The 22,737-nt window shown below is 42.3% G+C and overlaps 1 protein-coding gene across 1 annotated transcript in view; it reads right to left on the bottom strand.

Annotated features, from left to right (window-relative positions):
* LANCL3 (LanC like family member 3) overlaps window positions 1–22,737 on the bottom strand; it is a 111,170-nt gene that overhangs the window by 7,704 nt on the left and 80,729 nt on the right. Inside the window, exons 2-3 of the mRNA XM_068962970.1 lie at window positions 7,817–7,940; window positions 6,438–6,635 (exon numbers count right to left, since the gene is read on the bottom strand). Coding sequence (XP_068819071.1) covers window positions 6,438–6,635; window positions 7,817–7,940 — 322 coding nt within the window. The remainder of the gene's footprint in view (window positions 1–6,437; window positions 6,636–7,816; window positions 7,941–22,737) is intronic.

Below are 22,737 nucleotides of genomic sequence, written 5' to 3' on the forward strand. Positions count from 1 at the left end.
AAAAGAATTTCACTTGGTTAATTATGCATTCATTCACTCACTGTATCCATTTATTTGAAAAGTGTGCATTGATGATCTGCTGTATTCACAGCCCTAGGCAGGGCCAGCTTCACAGGCGGGTGACCTGTACAGCCTCACAAAGGACCTCCAGGAGGGCCCCACCCTGTACTGAAGGCTCTGTTGTTGCCCTCTTGAATTTCTTAATCCTTTTTCAAAAAGGGGTCCGCGTGTTTATTTTATACTGGGTCCCCCAAATTATGTAGCCAGTTCTGGCCCTGGGTGTTATAAAATAAATGATAACACAATGCCTGCCCTTCAGGAAGGCACTATCTAGAAAGGGAGAAAATAATATGTACTTGTGACAGATACATAATAAGACACGCAGTTTACAATGATGTTGGGACATAAACTGAATGGCGTTAAAAATCATACTAGAGGGATCAGAAAATTCTAAATTCCCTGAGGGAGACTGTGAAGGGAAGCTTTGCTAGAAGTCAGGCTTTCTCCAGAACTGTGTAGGATACATAGGAAACTGCAGGCTGGAGGAGAGGGGGAGAGAGCATTCCAGGATTCAAATCAGCAAGGGCAAAGATTCTAAGCCATGATAAACAAGTCACATGGAGACCAGTGGGGCAGCGTATTCTAAGCAACAGGACAATGGAAGGGTAGATAGCGTCCACATTTGGGACGATTTTACAAGTCCAATTGGGCACCTTGGAAAGTATTTGTTGGTGGTAGGGAACCAGTGGGAGTGTTTTATTGTAAATATTTTGGTTTACCTTTTTAATGATGATTACTGTTATAGACAAAATGCCCCACTGTGCAGTCAACCAAGACTTGAAGAAGGGCAATAGGGTAGCTATGATGAGCTGAACATGTCGGCAGAAAGATGACAAAGAGGCTAATGAAAGAGACAGCTCACAGGCTTGGTGGCTGCTTAGATATTAATTAAGTATCTACTATACACCAGGACAGTAGTAGGTGCTGAGATTTTTAAAAGCCCCTCCTTTCATAGTCTTTACAACCTAACTGGGGGCATTCATTAGGCCATGTGAGGGGAAAGCAAGGCATTGCAGAAGCACACAGGAAGGCTCCTAACCCACATGTGGAGGGAGGAAAGACCCATGAAGAATGTGACACCATCTAACCTGGGTACTGAAGGTGAACTGGAAGCCCTTGGCGCTCTATCAGATCCCTTTTCTTTACCAGCAGGTGCCCCATCTCCTGGCTGCTGTGAGTTGGCTGCTGACAAAACTTACAGCTTCCCTCTTCTTGGGGGAATATGCCCTCAGCCAAATGGGAGGCTATGCAATGCAACCCCACCCCCAAGCAATTTTGGCCAATGACTAACAGACATAGAGGTCAGCTCCCTCTGCTTTAAGGTGGACCAACTCTGCAGTGTAATTTGTGGTTCTTAGCTCCCCACCTCCAGAATCTAGGTGAAGCTCCTGTCTAGGTGAGACAGAGAGCCCTTGGCCACCCAGCTCCTACTCTGTCCCCTGGCCACTCCTCCCCCTCTCCCTCTGTGGAGCTTTTCACTTCAGTAAAACCAAACCACCCCCACAGTTCCCTTCCTTCACCATGTTGGCTCCATGCCTCTGACTTTTCTTGGAATAAACCTCTCACCTTTCTTGGTCTGGCCAACTTATCCCAGGCATCACCTCCTCCAGGAAGCCTTCCTGGAACCTGGAGAAGGACCAGAGATGCCTCCTCTGAGCTCCCATCACTCCTACAAATCTGAGCACTTATACAGTTATCATATTAAAATTACTTGTTTTTAAATATAATAACTTATTTTAAAATTGACGTACAGTTGATTTATAATATTATATTCATTTGGGTGTACAGGATAGAGATTTGGTATTTTTACAGACTGCTGCTGCTGCTGCTAAGTTGCTTCGGTTGTGTCCAACTCTGTGCGACCCCATAGATGGCAGCCCACCAGGCTCTCCCCTCCCTGGGACTCTCCAGGCAAGAACACTGGAGTGGGTTGCCATTGCCTTCTCCATTTACAGACTAAACTCCATTAAAAGTTATTACAAGAAAATTGTAATTCCCTGTGCTGTACAACATATGGGCTTCCCTGGTGGCTCAGATGTCTGCCTGCAATGCAGGAGACCCTGTTGGATTCCTGAGTCGCGAAGATCCCCTGCAGAAGGGAACAGCAATGCACTCCAGTATTCTTGCCTAGAGAATCCTATGGACAGAGGAGCCTGGCAGGCTACAGTCCATGGGGTCGCAAAGAGTAAGACACAACTTAGCAACTAAACAACATACAACATATCGTTGTTGCTTAGCAATTTTATACATAGTGGTTTGTATCTCTTAATCCCCTACCCCTATCTTGCCTCTCCTCCCTTCCACCCACCCTCTGGTACCCACTGTGCTCATGTTCAGTCGCTCAGTTGTGTCCAACTCTTTGTAACCCCATGGACTGTAGTCTGCCAGGCTTCTCTGTCCATGGGATTTCCTAGGCAAGAATACTGGAGTGGGTTGCCATTTCCTTCTCCAGGGATCTTCCCAACCCAGGGATCAAACCCATGCTTCCTCCATTGGCAGGCAGATTCTCTACCACTGAGCCACCAGGGAAGCCCTCTGGTACCCCCATTGGTACCCACTAGCTTGTTTTCTGTATCAGTAAATCTGTTAAGGTTATCTGTTTTCATGTCTGCCGCCCCTCATATTGTGAGGGCAGGTACTCTGTCATGTTCGTTTTTGCTCTCCGATCTATGGCATGGTGTTTGACACATGTCAAGGCCTCCACAAATGCCTGCTGACCCTATAATGTCTCATTTCTCTCAGGCAGATGCTGAAGTGAAGATGAGATATGTGGAAGGAAGATGGACTGAGATGGTTCCATTGCTAAACCAGGCCACTAGCCCCTGGCAGCTTAATGGGTATTGATCCTGGGGTTCTGGTCAGAGAGAAAGGGCCTCTTCCCGCAGCCCAGATCAAAGAATGGTACATGGAAGGGACCTTGAAAAACTCCTAAACCTATTGCCTTCTTACCTAACCTAGAGAAGTCCACAATCAGGTGGCTTAATCTAAAAGGAAAGGATGTTGGCTTTCTTTGCTTTTGCTGGGAACACTGTCATGTCATCATGGAAACACTGATTATTGTCCACTGACACGAAACTCCCAGGCAGCAATGATCTATGTCTTTGTCAAATATTAATACAACTGGGAAAAGGAATTATTACTTAAGAAATATGGTTTGGGAGACTGAATTTTTGAAAACATGTGATCTAGCAGAGCCTCATAATAGTCAGACTTGGTACATATTATTTCAACATCCTGTAGAATGAGCACACAGGTCCATTCTGGGATCTTAATTGCACTGAAGCAGGCACTGTACAGTGTACAATACAAAGCTTAGTGGTCAAAGACACCTGCATGTACAAATCCCTGCTGTTATCTATTCAAAGTCACCCTTTGTAATTCACTATACTTCAATAAAAAAACAAACAACAAAGAAAAAAGTCACCTATCCAGGAGCCCTCATGAAATGATTAAAAAAAAAAGCTACACCTGTGTTTCACCCAGAGTAAAGGAAATGAACTGTGACCACAATAATGATGTAACATAATGCCATCCAGACTTTATTTTAGCCATGGCATTTGTTTTAATGAGTTTTTAAATAGTTTTCATCTTGTATTTCAGAATCACTAAGGCTAGGAAGGGGTCAGGTGAATCTGCCTGCATCTAGTGAGAAAAACTCGACATTTCACTAGGTATTTATAAATGTGAGTGTCTGCAAATCATTGTGGTCATATCCCTCAGGAACGGCAAGGGACCACAGGATAAAAGGTTTCTGTAGTGATTAAAAAAAGAGAGAGAGAGAGAGTTTTCCTACTCCATCGCCACCTACTCCTTTCGCAGATGAAGAAACAAAAAAGCACGAACGAAACAAAGTGGTTTTCTCAAGGTTACTTAACTGGTTAGTGTTGGAGCTACAATTGGAATCCAGTTATTAACTTAAGAGTCCAGAAGTATATTCACACTGCATAAATGATAACTAAGGCTGTCACCTGTAGAGGTGAGTTGAAGGAAATTCAACAGGAAACAATTATAGTGGGAGATAAGATATCATTGATGAAATTCCACATTGTGGACTATTTCTGGCAGGTTTTTAATCACAGAATCAGTCTGCTGTCCCAAACCATCTGTACTGTTCATAAATCTACTCTCAAAAATAAATGTTTTCCTCACACAAGTGAGAATTATTTTTCTAGGTCATCTCCTGCTTTAGAATTTTTGGAGAGCTTACTGTTGCCAACTTCAGAGGAATCTTGATGATTTTTAACCTGCACTTATCAGATTCATAATCCCTCTTGGTGCTATTTTTAGCACATCTCTTAAAAGGAAGACCGATACCCTTGAGAATGGAAGTGGTAGTTGGCAGACATAACGGGCTCCATTTGGTTGTTTATTCATTTGTGAACTGGCTTGTTTTTGGCAGTCTGGTGAATACGTGGGTTGAATGCTTTTGCTTTGCAACCTACATTTAATCTTACCAAGATACTGAACATGAATGATATATGAGAATAAAGTCCTCAGGGTAATGAATCCTATGCTGTATTGTTATGGTCCATGATTTACAAAGACAGATGGGATGTGAAGTACAGCACAGTAAGAATGGAGTAACTGTCCTTCAAGACCCCCACATCAATTAAGTGACCCAGCCACTTATTTTAGTAGACAATCTGCCCACTCTTTACAGGGCTTTTACTATACATTGGATCCTTTTGAAATAGGCTGTATTTAATTTGAGACATTTCCAAAATTCAAGGATCCTGGGGTGCTTGAAGGCTATCCAATGGCCATCAGTGCTAATGATTAAAGGGAATAGGAAATGAGAGTGTTGAGCATAACATGAAGAAATATCATTTCCAGAATGGTAAATAACTGCTGTTTTCCTTCAAGAAAAAGTTCAAAGCCAGAAAAAAAATGGACTCAAATGATCACTGGTGGGAATTAGCCTGGACATAATGTACAGTGCCCTAGAGGTGGTACAAGCACACACAGGAGCCTTTGAAGTCCTCCCTTAAGTAAAAGTGGCAGGCAGAGAAAATCTAGCCAATGGACTAAGACTTGGATTGTTTGTCATCTCAGACTGTACTGAAGTAAAACATGAAATTCCACTTGGATTAAAGAACGTTACATAGGTAAGGAGGGGAAAGAACGTAATAAAAATCAGGTAACAAACTAAAGACAAATTAAATATATTTTAAAACTGTACTCACTCATGGCACTGAAGCATAGCCTTGAAAATTAAATACACTCCTAATCAAAAATGTGTGTTATTTCAGTATTTTAAGTCTCTTCCCTGGCCAATAGACCAAAATGAATTGTTTTCTCTGAATTTAATTTATTTTGAATTGCATCTTCTCCAAGGCCTAATTAGTGGTATAATAGGGTTAAAAAGAAAGAAAGAAAGTGAAAAGATGGGGTCTGATAAGTTTCCAGGCTCAATTCCAGAAAGTTCACTGCAAATGGCTTCTCATTTTTCTAGACTTTTCATTAGGTGATAATGGAAACTGTCATTTGAAGATGAATTACAGAACAGTCCATCTTAAACCTTAATGTACATACAAATCGACTAGGGAACTTGTTGAAATGCGGATTGGGATTCACTGGGGCTGGGGTGGGGCCTGAGATTCTCTATATCCAACAAGCGTCCAGGTGGCCCATGCCACTGGTCCAGGGACCATGTTTTGAACTGTGAGGTTCCAGACCTGCACTGTCCCATGAAGCCCCTGAGCACCTGCAACATGGCTAGTCTGAATCAGAATGGGATGTAAGTCTAACATATACATGGGATTTCAAAGACAATATTTCAAAACTGTGAAATCCTACTCGATTTTTAAATTGGCTGCATGTTGAAATAACATTTGGGGTGTACTGAAAGTGTTAATCACTCAGTCGTGTCCAACTCTTTGCGACCCCATGGACCATAGCCTGCCAGGCTTCTCTGGAATGGGTTGCTGTTTCCTACTCCAGGGGATCTTCCTGACCCAGGGATCGAACTCCAGTCTCTTGCATTGCAGGCAGATTCTTTAATGTCTGAGCTACCAGGGAAGCCCCTTGGGGTATATTGGGGTAGCTCTATTATGAAAATTAATTTCACCTGTTTCTGTGGTTTCACTAGGGCTACTAAACAGTTATTTCATTTGTGGCTCATATTATATTTTATTGGAGAACACTAGTTTAATTTGTATGCAAATAGATACTGATCATTTATATTTTAAACACAGGATCATTTCTGGAGATCTTTAACCGATGGAGACTTTTCTGGCTTTGGAAAGTTTCCTCTTGACCTTTTCACCTCCCGTGGTAATGGTGTAAGGTGAGAAATACCCTCACTTCTCAGAAAAGGCATGTGTGTTTGGCTAAGCCCGCTGAAAGACAATGCTTTCAGATAAGAATGGAAGTGAGACCTGGGGCGCCGTGGCACCAGTGCACCAGCTCATTCTCCCTCTCGATGGCCTCGCCGAGTTCAGGGGGCCAGTTGCAGTTCTGTTCCTGCTCCATAAGGAAATCCACGCTCTGCCACACCAGCTCCTGGTCCGAGGGCTTGAGGTGCTCATGGTAAGAAAGAAGCATCTGGAGGATGGACGATAGGCCATGAGCTGCTCCTATACAGACAAGAGAAGCATTGTTAATTCAACTGGGAGGAGGACCAGTTTGAAGTCTGGGCCCAAGTATGACAAACGGATGAAGGGGATGGGGAAAGCCAGGCATTCTGGGCAAAAGGAACAGGCACAAAGGTTTGTTTGCTGGAGACTATGTTGGATAGAACCAAGGAAGGGAAAGAAACAGCTGGAGTTTGGAGAGGGAGGCAGGCGATCTACAACGGGCCCTGCAAGTCATGCTGCAAGGGGTGATGGGGAGACTACGAAAGATTGAAAGGGGGAGTAACCAACTTTCATTCACAAGCCTCATATCTCAAAAGTAGCCATTGTGATTCGGTATTCTGTTATTGTGTATGTGTGTGTGCGCACACACACATGTACATGCTCAGTTGTGTTCAACTCTTTGCAACCCCATGGACTGTAGCCCGCCAGGCTCCTCTGTCCCTGGGATTTCCCAGGCAGGAATACTGGAGTGGGTTGCCATTTCCTTCTCCAGCGGATCTTCCCTACCCAGGGATTGAACCCATGTCTCCTGCATTGGCAGGCAGATTCTTTACTAGTGAGTCACTAGGGAATTAATCCATTAATATTAAAAACTTGAAGATGTCAGTGGCTGAATCCTGTTTCCCTGTGCACAGGTACAACTGGTGCACAGGTACACAGGTACTAATTACACTGATTGTATAAGCTGTTCAACTTTCAGCAAAAATAGGCCAATGAATTCACAATCAAGAATAAAGTATTTTAGTCTTTAGTGGAAGTCCCTGGTGGATCAGTGGTAAAGAATCTGCCTGCAAATGCAGGAGACCTGGGTTTGATCCCTGGGTCAGGAAGATTCCCTGGAGAAGGGAAGGGCTACCCACTCTAGTATTCTTGCCTGGGAAATCCCATGGACAGAGGAGTCTGGGGGGTACAACCCATGGGGTGGGTCGCATAGAGTCATACATGACTGACTGACTCTCTCTCTCTCTCACACACACACACACACATACACATTGTTAAAACAGTTACCTTTCTGACAGGTAGACTCTGAAAATAAATAAGAAATTGTGCTTTGAAGTATCCATCAATATTTATTTTCAAATGGCTTTTTAAAAGGTTCCCAGTGATAGTGATGACCTATGTAAAAGCAGCTATTAGAGACTGCCTTCCTCCTCCAGGCCTTGGCCAACACCTTCACTCACCCAAGTATTCGGTTCCATAGTAAGAATACATCAGTGGGAATGGCTTCCTCTTTTTCATGGCATACTGTTTCCCAGAGTCCAGGATGGCCTGACAAATTGATTTGATCTGGGCTGGGGTCAGCACCTGAGTAAGGAAATCAAGAAGCAGAAGTCAAGTCAGGATCTTCATTATTCCTCTGACACCAGATTTTAATAGTCCATCAGCATAACCCCCCCACACTCCTCTTCTACTTTGTAAATAAGCTCAGCCCATCACACCTTTTTTTAAAAACCACTGATTCTCTCTCTGCTGTCAAGTTTATCTCCCCTCTTCAGAAAATTTGCTGTTCTGATGGCAAACACAAATCTTTACTGCTATAGGCTTTTGTAAAAGGCAAAGACCACCTTACAGCTGTTATGTCATTAATCCTTGTCACAAAAACAAGCAGTTGCTCAGAAAAGAACAAAGACTGGTCCTAAGTGACCATGCTTAACAAAGCTGTTACTCCTGATATATGGCATGGGTCTGGCTCAGACAATGGGCCTTCAGTTTGTGTCATTTTGATTGTGCTTATAAAGCCACAATTCTATGACAACTGCTACACGACAGACTCAATAGAGCCTGCTTTTGCAGTCTCTGAAGGGCTTCCTAGGTGCCTGCCAAGGCAGGAGACACAAGAGACGTGGGCTCTATCCCCACGTGGGGAAGATCTCCTGGAGGAGGAAATGGCAACTCGTTCAAGTATTCTTGTCTGGAGAATCCCATGGACAGAGGAGCCTGGTGGGCTATAGTCTATAGGGTTCCAAAGAGTGAGATGTGTCTGTGCACAGCACAGTAGAGCAGAAGGAAACCAAAGTCCAGTAAGGACCAATACAAAAGAACTTTCACTATCAAAATGACTCTGGGCACTTCCCTTTGGTCCAGTGGTTAAGATTCCCTGCTTCCACTGCAAGGGGCACGGGTTCCAGCCCTGGTTGGGGAATGAAGATCCCATATCAAAAACAAAATGACTGAATAGAGAATGACCAAAAGGCAATGCATGACATGCTGTCTCCCATATTTTATTCAATTTCCCCACTGTAAGTTTGAGGGCTATAGAGATTAAAATGTTCTCAAGCCTACAAAGCATCACTACATTATTAGGGTTCCGCTCAGGTACGCAATGTTCTCTGCCACCCACTCAGCCTCAGGGCTGACTGGATACTCCCTCTGGCACCCTCTCATGTCCCTGTTACTCTTGGCACAGCACCCACTGTGTTCTCTCTCTCTCTAGTGGATGATCAGATGCAAAGACCCTGACGTCTCATCATTTTGGTATCCTTGGTTCCTAATGCTGAGCCTGAGGGGGCCTTTGGTAACTGATGAGTGAGTAAGAGCCAGGTGTACTGGTATGAAAAGCAGAGTCCTCCCTCTCCTCTTTCCTTTACTCCATCACCACCCCCCCGCTTCCTCTTCCTTCCGAAATTATTTCTTAAGCCCTTAGTATCACATGGCAGGAAAGCCTATCCCAGATGCTGGAGACATAACAGTGAACAGGATGACAAGACCTTTACTCTCATGAAGCCAACCTTCCAAAAAGGCAAACCTACGTAAGAAAAGTACTAGTCAGAGTAACCAAAAAAAGAAAAATCACCTACAGTTCAGCCTTGGCCTGAATGAATGAATCTGGAATCAAGTTTATTGGATTTTGTTTTTTCTCTAAAGATTCACACATCAAATTTTCCTATGTGGTATCTGCCATCTGACTCACCTAATCCTTTAGAAATAACTAATGATTTCTTAAATCATGACTTGCTCTTCTGATTTACCCAACATTAGAAGGGACTTCCCAGGTGGCGCTAATGGTAAAGAATCCGCCTGCCAATGCAGGAGACTAAGAAATGCAGGTTACATTCCAGGGCTGGGGAGATCCCTGGAGAAGGAAATGGCAACCCACTCCAGTATTCTTGCCTGGAGAATCCCATGGACAGAGGAGCCTGGTGGACTATGGTCCATAGGGTTGCAAAGAGTCAGACATGACTGAAGCAACTTAGCATCCACGCATGCACAGAAGGGCCAACTGTAATCCAGGTTTTGGCCTCTTCAAATCTAGCATTTAATTTGGAAAAATAATTACATAAAAAGGAAGTTGTTCATTAATTTGCCAATTAACATTACTGAGCTACTAGTCCAGTGAGGCCCTCTATTAGGTATTATTGGGGAACTCTAGAAAGCCTGGGAAACATTTTTTTTTTTTAGACAAAAGTCTATAATCAAGCAATTAAAGTTCACAAGCCCACCTCACACTGGTCAGAATGACCATCATCAAAAAGTCTGCAAATAATAAATGCTGGAGAGTGTGTGGAGAAAAGGGAACCAACCCTCTTAGACAGTTGGTGGGAATGTAAATTGGTGTAGCCACTATGGAGAACAGCATGGAGGTTCCTTCAAAAATTCAAAATAGAAATACCATATATGTCTGGAGAAAACTCTAATTTGAAAAGATACATGCACCCCAGTGTTCACAGCAGCACTGTTTACAATAGCCAAGACAAGGAAGCAACCTAAATGTTTATTGACAGAGGAATGGATAAAGAAGATGTGGTTTATATATACAATGAAATATTTCTCAGCCATAAAGAAAATGAAGCAATGTCATGTGCAGCAACATGGATGGACCTAGAGATTATCATACTAAGTAAAGAAAGTCAGACAGAGAAAAACAGATATCATATAATTTATATGTACAATCTAAAAAATGACAGAAATGAACTTATTTACAAAACATAAATAGATTCACTGACAGAGTAAACAAACTTATGGTTACCAAAGGGGAAAGAGGGGGGGGACAGATGAATTAGGAATTTGGGAATAACAGATATATATTACTATATATAAAATAGACAACCAACAAGGATGTACTGTATAGCACAAGGAACTATATTCAGTATCTTGTAATAACCTATAAGAGAAAAGAATCTGAAAAAAGGAATATATATATATATATAATACAACCTTATCACTTTGCTGTACATCTGAAACATTGTAAAACAACTTAAATTGTTTCTTTAATTAAAAAAGAAAAGTTCACGAGCCCAGGCAGGTGTGGAAAGAAGCAGAGCAAGTAACACATCAGCTTCACTAAGACTCTGGGTTCTCGTTTTCCATTTGGTTGCTCAGAAACAATTACAGGTATTGCCATGAGTTTCAACTTAAATTTCTTTTTTATTAGGTACCTATCTTTGCCTCTTAGGTTTACTCCTTCCTGTCTAACATTCCCAAAGACCTATCTTCTGACACTTTCCCACCATCATTCAAGGCTTAGCCCCAGGTCTTTCCTTAGCTGAACAGCCCATTTCTCTTATATTTTCCACTCTGCATCTATCAAATTGCTACCAAAATTTCAATTTGCCACTAAAAACATCTTTCTCTGTGCCTTTATTGGCATCAACTGATCTCACATTTGGTCTGACTCTACCTAATATCTTGTATTATCAGTCTCATCAACCCCGCCATCCTGGCTCACTCTCAGAGACTTGCCAAGAACCTCAAAAGGCATGAACTTAAAAGGAGTCTATCCTGGTACCATCCATAATTCCCTGGGAATATATTTGGCTCTTCACCTGAACTGAGGTCCTGTTTGCCTCTTCTGGTCTTGAATCCATACAACAGAGGCAGTTTTTGTGACAGGAAAAGGCCACTGGAGTTTCAGGGTATGTATTCATGTGAATGACTAAAGTTCTCCCTATTTGACTTCCATGCTGATAATTGAAAACTGGATTACTTTTTCCTCCGTTGAACATATATTCATGTCTCCTTTTCCTCCACCTGCTTGTTTTTCTTTTTTTTTCTCTATTTTTTGACCACATAGTGCCGCATAGGAGATCTTAGTTCTCTGACCAGGGATTGAACCTTCACCCCCTGCAGTGAAAGTGTGATGTCCTAACCACACTGGACCACCAAGGGAAGTCCCATCCATCTGCTTGTTTTTAACCCAGGAAAAAAAATCAACTTTGGTTCTATGTGGTGCCTTCTCTTTTCCTTTTCACCCCTAATCCACAGCTCCCAATAGAGAATGAGTTTATAAAATATTGCAAAACCTTCCCGGTCATGCATCATGTCTGGGCGGCTTCCTCTTATCTCTCAGGAACACTGTGAAAAACAAAGAGAAACGGCGCTTGTTGGGCTGGATAAAGACCAGTTATGCGTGCAGTTCTTTATCGCTGGGAACAGGCAAGACCTACCCTTGGCTTTATTGATCAGCAAATAAAAAGTGAAGAGTGCTCGTGAAAAGTGTGTGGAGGAGACCATCGAGGAAGAGGGTCCTGGTCTCACCGTCCTTCCCCACAATGCACAGTACATTAGGGAAGAAGGAGATGACATGGTTGGGGGGGTGGGGGTGGACAGTGGCTGCGTCATGTTCTCTCATAGGTCTGCCCTCTCCAATATCCCTCCAGGTCCCACTCCCAGCGCAGAGTAACACATGAGCACACATACCACGAAGAAGATGGCCTCCCAGCTTCTGAAACCTGCTGAAGCCTTAGGAATGAGGAAACAGCATTTCCACTGGGGGGAAAAGAGTGACTGCGGGTGGCAGAGAGGGGCTCCCTGCCCATTAGGCCTTTATCAAAACACACCCAAATTCCCTCTCCTGTATTTGTAGCATATAATAAGGTTATTTGCGTACTGATGTCTTGGATGGATTTGATTCTCTTCTAATTATTATTATTATTTTACTGTAGTTGATGTTCCGGAGAAGGCAATGGCACCCCACTCCAGTACTCTTGCCTGGAAAATCCCATGGACACAGGAGCCTGGTGGGCTGCAGTCCATGGGGTCGCACAGAGATGGACACAACTAAAATGACTTAGCAGTAGCAGCAGCAGCATAGTTGATTTCCAGTGTTGTGTTAATTTCTGCTGTACAGCAAAGGGACTCAGTTATATACACATATATGTTCTTTTTATATTCTTTTCCATTACAGTAATCACAGGATATTGAACATAGTTCCCTGTGCTACCACAGTAGGACTTTGCTGATTATCCATTCTGTATGTGGTCATTTGCATCTGCTAATCCCACACTCCCAGTCTACCCCTCCCCCAGCCCTGCCTTGGCAACCACAAGCCTGTTGTCTATGTCCGTGAGTCTCTGTTTCAAAGACACGTTCATTTGTGACATATTTTAGGTTCTACGTATAAGTGACAGCATATGGTATTTGGATTTGGTCCTTTAAATAATTTTTATACTGAATTGAAATAAATTAAGATATGTCAAACATGCAAAGCAAGTCTCTTGTGGGTTGGTGTAGTTTGATTAGGTTAGCTGATTGCCTTCGCTGGTCCTTGAACAGAAGTGTCTGTTGTGAAAGAGTCCTATGGGGCTGGGCTGTGAGCATGAAGAGATGAAAGCACAATAAAGCTCATGCTATGTTGCTTGGCCCCAACCTAAAGGTCAAGCTCTGATGCAACCACCTCCCTACTGAGGATACATGACCTTTCTTAAGGAAATAAATGAAATGGGCTAAGCCACAGAAAGCCTGCCTCACCACAGACCCCTTTTCAGAGTGAAGTGTCCCGCCCACAGGCCCTCTGAAGTGGCGGTCTTTGCTAGCTTACTATCAACCATGGCTAGCATGAGCAAGCAATAGTCCAAAATGCCCCGAATAGGTGACTGCCCAGCCAGATGGAATGCAAAAGGTCACTCCAATATCATGCCAAACACACATGTAACAGAGCAAGAATCTAACGCAGTTAGTGTCAGGTTAGCTGACATGAGGTGATTTCCTTCAGCAACGTATTTCACCCACTCCTTTGCCCCACCATTCCGGTGGTAGCACAAATTTCTGCTTCGAGAAAGAAAAAAGCCGTTTGATGATCAATGAACACAAAAATGACTTTTTTTTTAGGTTTAAAAAAAAATTTATTGGAGTAGAGTTGATTTACAATGTCATGTTAGTTTCAAGTATACAGCAAAGTGATTTGATTATACATATACATATACTCATTCTTTGTTTTAATGTTTTTTTTTTTCTTTTTTGCTGTACTGCTCGGCACGTGGCATCTTAGCTCCCCGCCGAGGGATTGAACCCACATCCCCTGCACTGGAAGTGTGGAGTCTTAACTACTGGACTGCAGGGAAGTCCCCCTCTTCCTTCTTTTTATGATACCCATGGAGATAATAGCTCTGAGGAAAAACGGCTTTTGAGTTATTAAGATCCTGGGTATGTTAGTACTTAAAGCTGATAAGATAAACAATAGACTTGAAGGCTATATAGAATCAGGATGGAGCTAAAGCTGTTCAAGGTGGGCAGAGGTGACATGGAATAGAAACCAGGAAGTTAAAAGTCAGTGTGGAGTTCCTGCTGTCCCAGCTCCATTTCCTTGTAATAGGCATTAGGAAAGATCCTATAATCTCCTGAAAAGGTTTGGAAAATTATAGGTAGTTAGGATGTGTGCCCCCCCCAACCTGGAATTTGGGGAGATGGCAGACTCAGAGATGTGGCTCTTGTCTCAGGGTCTGGGGCCAGTAACAGAGATACTGCTACATAGCATATCCACAAGAGAGACAGAAGCAATCCCGTTTCCTGTGGGTACCATGGTGGAGCAAAAAAACATCCTATATCCAAAAGTAAATTTTTCTAACAAAATTCCCTGTCCAAATTTAGAAGTTAGGGAAATTTTTTTGGTACAAAGTCAAAATACAAACAAATGGTTAGAGGCCTCTTTGGGGCTTTGATTCAGTTGAAAGCCACTAGGTTACAGATAAGAGCCAGGCCTTCAGGAAATCTCTGGAGTGGGTGGAGATGTATGTAAGGTGTTAAGAAGACAAAACTTATAGGAGTTGCTTTGACGCAGAAGCAGCTTAAAGAGATAAGGTACAGCTAAGGGAGGCAGGCTTCCCTGGTGGTGCAGTGGTAAAGAATCTGCCTGCCGATGCAGGAGACACGGGTTTGACCCCTCGTTCAGGAAGACCCCGTGGAGAAGTAAATGGCAACCCACTCACTCCAGTGTTCTTGCCTGGAGAATTCCATGGACAGAGGAGCTTGGTGGGCTACAGTCTATGGGGTTGCAAAGAGTTGGACATGACTCAGCAACTGAGCATGCACAACTAAGGGAAGGCTTTCAAACAGGAAACAGATATTGATGAATCAGACAATTTACATTATGTGCTTGGCCTTGCTGGGCACTTTGAGAGAAGATATATTTTTCTTTCTTTGTTTTTTGATGTGGACCATTGTTTACAGTCTTTATTGAACTTGTTGCAGTATTGCTTCTGTTTTATGTTTTGGTTTTTTGGTTGTGAGGCATGTGAGATCTTGGCTCCTTGATTAGGGATTGAGCCAGCACCCCCTGCAATGAAAGCCGAAGTCTTAACCACTGGCCCACCATGGAAGTCCCAAGGCAAGATATAATCTCAGTAAACAGACTTAACATCTGAATCATTTAAATAGTGAAATATTTTGCATTTGTTTAAATTCTCAAAGTCATGATCTATAGGGGTAAGGTGGAAGGAGAGAATATTGAGGGCTTCACAGAGGGAGAGGGGTATGAGCTAAGCTTTGAAGGACAGTTAGGAAGTGAATAAATGAAAGGAGATGGGGGGAGGGAGAAAAGGTATTTTAAGTGGTGGGATGGAGAAAACCCTGTGTATTATGGCCAGGCTTCTCAAATTGCAGTGTGCACACAGATTACCTGGTGCTCTTGTTAAAATGCAGATTCTGATTCCGTGAGTCTGGGATGGAACCAGGACTCTATAGTTCTAACAAGCTCCCAGGCAAGGCTGCTGACCTCACCCAGACCACACATGAAGCAGGAAGTGGTTATGGGAGCAGGGAGGCTGGCTGCAGGAGAGGATTTCTCTTGGAAAGGGTGAGAACTTAGATGGAAGGAACTGTAGGAAGTTTCCAAAGAACGTTCGAGGAAGCAAGAGTGTGCCCCAGAGGCAAGAACACTGCAGCTGTAATTTCAAAGACCAGAACCTAGGAAAGAGGAGCGATAACAATGGGAAATTCTCTTCCATTTTGCCGTGTGGAGGAAAAGTCCCTCCAAAATCTGCAAACCCTAGTGGGGAGCTCTCTTAGCCAATGTGGCCAGGTTTGTTATTTAACTTAATTAGTCTCCAAATAGAGCGCGTGTGCTGGTGCAGAAGGAGCAAGTCCCTTGCATCTAGTTTTTCTGATGCTCTATGACCATTATTATGCTGGGTGATGAGGAACTGGAGGCAGGTTACTCTAGTTAATGATTATCTTCCAATCATCAAAGGGATTCGGCAGGGAATTTCACTTACAAACATTTGGTCCTAGACACTGTTTCAAACTTGTTTTTTTCCCCTTCTCATGTCGAGACACCCAAGCCAGGAAAACGCTGGGAACTAGAAAAGCAAAACAGGTTTTACCCCATTCCTGCAGACTGACTGCCGGCTTGAAAGATTTATTATAAGTACCTGGTAACCCAGTCTGCAGCAAGTGTTACTAGATGATTTTGTTCTGTTTCCTCCAAGATATGAAATGTCTCAGAGCCTGAGCTGCCTTTTCTACAAAAATAGGCTCACAATGATTTGCCCCATCTACCCCTTCAGGTGACAGTGAGACCTATTTTAAAAAAGCAGTTCCCATTTGGGGTTAGCAGATGCAAACTGGTATATATAGAATGGATAAATAACAAGATTCTACTGTATACCACAGAGAACTATACTCAATATCCTGTGATAAACCAGAATGGAAAAGAATTTGAAAAAGAATGTTTGTATGTGTGTATATGTATATATATATATGTATATGTATATGTATATGTATATATAATGGAGTCACTTTCTGTACAGCAGAAATTAACACAACACTGTAAATCAACTATACTTTTTTATAAAAGCAAAAAAAAAAGAAGTTCCAATTAGCAAATTCCAATTTTATTAAGCTGACAATTGTATCTAGCTCTAGGTCATAGTAAATATCAGCCTTAGTCAATCGTGTCAGTTGTCCCCACTGTCCCTTGCCAGATATTCAGTTCTCAGCAGTCTGTGAAGCTAGAGTTGGCTATGTGACTTCATTTTGATCAATGGGGAAATCTGCTGAGGTGGGAGCTTCCTGGAAAGCTCTTGATTTCAGCATAAATGGAAGTAAAATGGACACACTTGGCTTTTCCTGCCTTTCCTCTTTTTGGTGCCTTGAATGTTTATGTGAGGCCTGGAGCTATAGCAGCCATTTTGCATCCTGAGGCAATAAGCTTGTGGATGACATACCAACATTCAAAGAACAATAGATGAGAAAGATCCTGGGGGTTTTGGACATCACTGGGCATGTGTATCACAACCAGGACCATCTATCTCCATAAGTCTTTTGTTATGAGAGAAAAAGTATTTCCTTTCTTAAAGTCACTGTTCATTGGATTACTTACAAACTCACATCAACTGGGCAGCCATAAAGTGCCAATCGAACAACACTGCTAACATTCATTTCCCTGTAAAGCAATTTTTGCCCACATACTCCTCTGTTTCCATGGAAACGTCTAGCTCCGGAGCTCTTTACAGTGAAATTGACTGCCTGAGTGGACAAATTCAAATGCAGTTTTTAGTGCTGGCAGTACTCACAAGGTTATGATTGATTTTTCTTGTTAAGTGCTATCCTAGAGCCCAAAGACAAAGCCTAGCAAACACACTGTCACCTTGCTGCCGCTGCCCTGTGTGACCTCCCTACTCCTTGCACTTATCTTGCTCCAGGTCAGGGACAGGGTACACTCTCCAAGCTGCCCCAGGACAGTAGATCCTCAAACCCTCAAAGCTGATGTGGCGAGACAGCGAAGAGACTTGTGGGAGCCTCAGCAACAAGTTCTGTGAAGCAATCACCTTCTATACCAGGAACCACTGTCACCTCAACTTAAGTAACTGTATTATGTACTATCTGCCCTGTCACTTGAGAGAGAGTTATTCATGAAAATGGTCCTAGAAGAACAGTATCTGAACCATTTGTGACATTTTAAGGCTTAATAACTCTTTTGCCTAGATATTTTGGACAGAATAACCAGAAAGGGTTTCTTATCCATGGGCCTGTGGGAATGACAGGTGCCTTGAAGGTCAGAGTTAGGGAGAGAAGGCAGAGATGCTTTAAAACAGCTTAAATCTTTTAGTCTTCTTTTCCCCCCCAATACCTTAAAATACATTGTTAATAAATGTGTTTCCAGGGTCTAAAGGAAGCTTAGGCCATAAATGGTACCTTCTCTGCATGCAAAATAAAGCCTAAAGGTATTGGGGCAGTAGGGTGGATTGGATGACCATGGTGGGAAAATTTGGAATTTTTGGTTTTGTGATTATATGGCCCCGAGTGAGTGATGTAACCTCTCTGCTTGCATAGTCTTCATTGGTAAAATGAGGTAGCTGGGGCTGTCCTGGTGGCTCGGAGGTAAAGAGTCCACCTGCCAGTTCAGGAGACATGGGTTCGATTCCTGCTCCAGAGACTCCACATGCCATGAAGCAGGTAAACTGGCATGTTCTAGAGCATGCTACTGCCATAACTACTGAAGCTGGAGTGCCTAGAGTCTGTGCTCCACAACAAGAGAAGCCACCAAGATGAACCATGCACTGCACTGCAACTAGAGAGTACCCCTGGCTAACCACAAATAGAGAAAGGCTTGCACAGCAATGAAGACCCAGCATAGCCAAAAAAAAAAAAAAAAAAATTTAATTAAAAAAATGAGGTAACTGACCAAATAAGTTCCTGGGGCCTTTCTGGTTCATGACGGTTTATAAATATGCATCTAACTTTCCTTCTTTCCCATGTATCATTGAGGCACTGGAAGGAATTCTCTGCATGATCGTGTTCGAAGTGGTTTCATCATGGTGACACTGTGCTTTCAGGTACTTCAAAGGGAAAATGATTCTGGTTTCTTGATTTCTAGTATCTTTCCAGAAACAGTTTTAGCCAGTGATCTTTAGGAAAGCTATATCCTAAGATTCCAAAAGAATCCCTTTCTATATAAATAGCACATTAGAAAAGGAGATTTGGGTGAGATATATGGAGAGAGTAACATGGAAACTTACCATAGGTAAAATCGATAGCCAATGGGAATTTGCTGTATGACTCAGGGAACTCAACCCAGGGGTCTGGAACAACCTAGAGGGGTGGGATGGGGAGGAAGGTGGGAGGGAGAGGGAGGGGACATGGGTGTACCTATGGCTGATTTGTGTTGATGTTCAGCAGAAGCCAACACAATACTGTAAAGCAGTTATTCTTCAATTTAAAAATATTAAAAAAAAAAGTTAAAAAAGGAGATTTGGGGTGACTTGGGCATACAAATATGCTGGAGGGAGCTGCCAGCCCTCCCACCCCTTTAGGGGCCAGGCAGCCAGGATGAACACAAACATCTCTGTGGCTGCTTTCAATTTTCATTTTAGGACCAGGGGAAGGAGGAGGAGGAAGAACGGATCTCAGGAGGGGCTGGCTCTGAGGCTGAAGAGGAGAGGAGAGTCAAGTATTAGATCGACACCTTTACTCTGTTAAGTACACTCCCCAAAGCTGCCTCCTTAGATTTCAGCATCTGCAAATTCCACGTGGTTGCTGTGCAATGAACACAGCTAGGGGCTCCATCCTGGTCCTTACAAAGGCTTGGGGATAGTGAACCACCAGGATGTATAACCAGTATTAAGCAAAGCAGGATTTATAACCTTGTAAGTTAGTAAGTAAGGTCTTTGACACACAAACCATTTATCCTGTAAGTATTTATGGAGCCCTACACTTGGAGAACATCTGTCAACAAAAGAGAGAAAAATCCCTGCCATTGTGGAGATGACATTCTACTTTGAATACATGCATACTATGCTCCATATTTTATTACCCCCAATATGTCTTATGCAGCCACTCTCCATCATTTGTTATTATTTTAATGGGGCTGTCTTCAGAAAGAAATCAATGTTATGTAAATTGTGTGCCTCATCTCAGGTTGCCTGGGGAACATTTTAACAGGAGATGAAATCCATTCATAGGTTCCAATGTTCAATGGAGGGTAATCACCAAAAGTGTAAGGATGGACATAGGAGAAAAATGGCCAGCTGGCTAGTTGCTGTAGCAGATAATTCCTGGGAAATGTTTAAAAACAGAGGCCCTGCTCTATACTAAGACTTTATAGGAGGTAGAACTGAACGCTTATCTTTCTTTTTCCTTTTTTTTTTTTAAAAGGTCCACTCAGGATGCTCAGGCACAGACACTGCTTTAGAGGGCTTTGCATTGCAAATCCAGCATGATTTAGTATTGCAAATAGCACAGGTGGTTAGAACAAGGAACTCAGTTTAATCTTATCTGGTTCACATAAGCTGGGCTGTTTTTATTCCTGGTCACAGAGTAGACTCTTAATTATAAGCTTAATGCCAGGCATGTCTCTGTAAATATGCTTCATTGGTTGTAACACAAAATATTACTGACCATTTACCAATTATTCTGCCAATGCAGGAGAAGCAAGAGACGTGGGTTTGATTCCTGGGTCAGGAAGATCCCCTGGAGAAGGAAATGGCAACCCACTCCAGTATTCTTGCCTGAAAAATCTCATGTACAGAGGAGTCTGGTGGGTTACAGTCCAAGGGGTCACAAAGAGTTGGACACAACTGAGCACGCACACACACACAAAAGCATGCATCTCCAGGATACTGAAAGAACAGCTCAATGTTTAATATGTGAAGCATGAAGATATAGTAAATATAGAATTACTACGCTGGTGCAAATGTAATTGCGGTTTCAGATAGTGAATTTTAAATCACTGTAACTAGGCTCAAACACATCTTTATTAATCAAAATATGAACTATTATAATCAACACATTTTTGCCAATGAGAAATAAGTTTGTTTATTCCTGAAGCCTAAAAATCCATGCTTCAGGATTCAACAAACTTTCGGAAAGCATTTTATGTGTCCTGGTTGTGGAAGTGTTTTCCCTACAGAAAGTTGTCAAGATGCTTAAGAAGTGGTAGTTGGTGAGAGGTCAGGTAGTTGGTGAGAGGTCAGGTGAATATGGTGGATGAGGCAAAACCTCATAGCCTAATTTGTTCAACTTTTGAAGCACTGGTTGTATGACATGTGGTCACATGATGTTGTGGAGAAGAACTGGACCCATTATGTTGACCAATTCCAACTGAGGCACTGCAGTTTTTGGTGCATCTCATCGATTTGCTGAGCCTACTTCTCAGATGTAATGGTTTCGCCAGGATTCAAAAAGCTGTAGTGGATCAGACTGGCAGCAGACCACCAAACAGTGACCATGACTTTTTTTTGGTGCAAGTTTAGCTTTGGGAAGTGCTTTGGAGCTTTTTCTCAGTCCAACCACTGAGCTGGTCATTGCTGGTTTTCATATAAAATCCACTTTTTGTTGCACATCACAATCTGATCAAGAAATAGTTTGTTATTGTTGCACAGAATAAGAGAAGATGACACTTCAAAACAATGATTTTCTTGATTTGCAGTCAGCTCATGAGGCACCCACTTATCGAGAGCCTTTTCACCTTTCCAATTTGCTTCAAAGGCCAAATGACTGTAGAATGGTTCATGTTGAGTTCTTCAGCATCTTCTCATGTAGTTGTAAGAGGATCAGCTTCAATGATTGCTATCAGTTGGTCATTGTCACTTTCCGATGGCTGGTCACTACACTCCTCATCTTCAAGGCTCTCTTCTCCTTCACAAAATTCCTTGAACCACCACTTCACTGTACGTTGGTTAGCAGTTCCTGGGCCAAATGCATTGTTGATGCTATAAGTTGACTCTGCTGCTTTATGACCCATTTTGAACTTGAATAAGAAAATTGCTCAAATTTACTTTTTGTCTAACATCAATTCTATAGTCTAAGAATAAAATAAATAGCAAGTAATAAGTCATTAGCAAAAATACATAAAGCAAGAAATGTACATTAAAGTGATGGATAACATAACCATACTTATTTAAGAATATATTCTAATATCAAAGGCAAATTTCAACAATGCAAAACTTACAATTACTTTTGCACCAACCTAAAATAATAATGGAGAGGCACTTACAAAATAAAATATTCCAAGTACACGATGAAAGCAGAACTCCAGACAAAATTGATCCAGGTGATAGAAGCATGTGAGATATACAGATTTACTGTGAGAAGTGGAAAATTTGGACTTCTACTATAGTACATCAGTTTCCAAGGGAAAGAAGTATCTAGGGCCACTAGTTAGGATGTCCATAGCACTTTAATTCCTATTCATAAGCTTTATTCATAAGGCCTGGAAATATCCTAATCGTCCATCGATAGAATGAATAAATTTGAAACACTCACACAAAGGAATACTACTCAACAATAAAGATAACAAATTACTGATACCTATAACAGGGATGGAGCTCACAAACATACTGAACTGAAGGAGCCAGGCACAAAAAAGTACACTAGATGATTCCATTTATTTGAAGTTCAGGAATAGGCAAAATCAAACTATGGTGATAGAGGTCAAAAGAGTGGTTACCTCCAGCATCTTTTGTGTGTGTGTCGGGGTGGGGGGGGTGGAGTGGGGCAGGGCAAGTGGTACTAACTGGGATAAAGGAAATTTTGGGGATGATGGAAACATTCTTTTCCTTAAGCTGGCTAATGTATATTCGACAGTGAAATCACTGAACTATGCACTTAAGATTTATACATTTTTCTATATGTAAACTATACTTCAACTTTTACAAAGCAAACTATATCAAGGTATTGAACAGTTTACTTATCAAATGATAGAAGGAACAGTCTACTTTTCGTTAACACATTTTGTCTGAGCATCAAGGTCCTTTGGATGGAAGATACCAACAGCGCTAGGTTGGTGAAGAAGGGCATGAAGAAGGGCCTTTCTTAGTCTTGTGTGAAATTTAAGGAAAATAAGAAAAGCAGGCTCCCTTCTGGGCAGACGAATTGCATAAAGTGGCACATTACCTCTGGGCTGATGCAGTGCCAGGCCAAGGCTTTGTGACCAAAACACAGAGGCTGG

The sequence above is a fragment of the Capricornis sumatraensis genome, chromosome X (assembly GCF_032405125.1).
Source record: "Capricornis sumatraensis isolate serow.1 chromosome X, serow.2, whole genome shotgun sequence".
Lineage (NCBI taxonomy): Eukaryota > Metazoa > Chordata > Mammalia > Artiodactyla > Bovidae > Capricornis > Capricornis sumatraensis.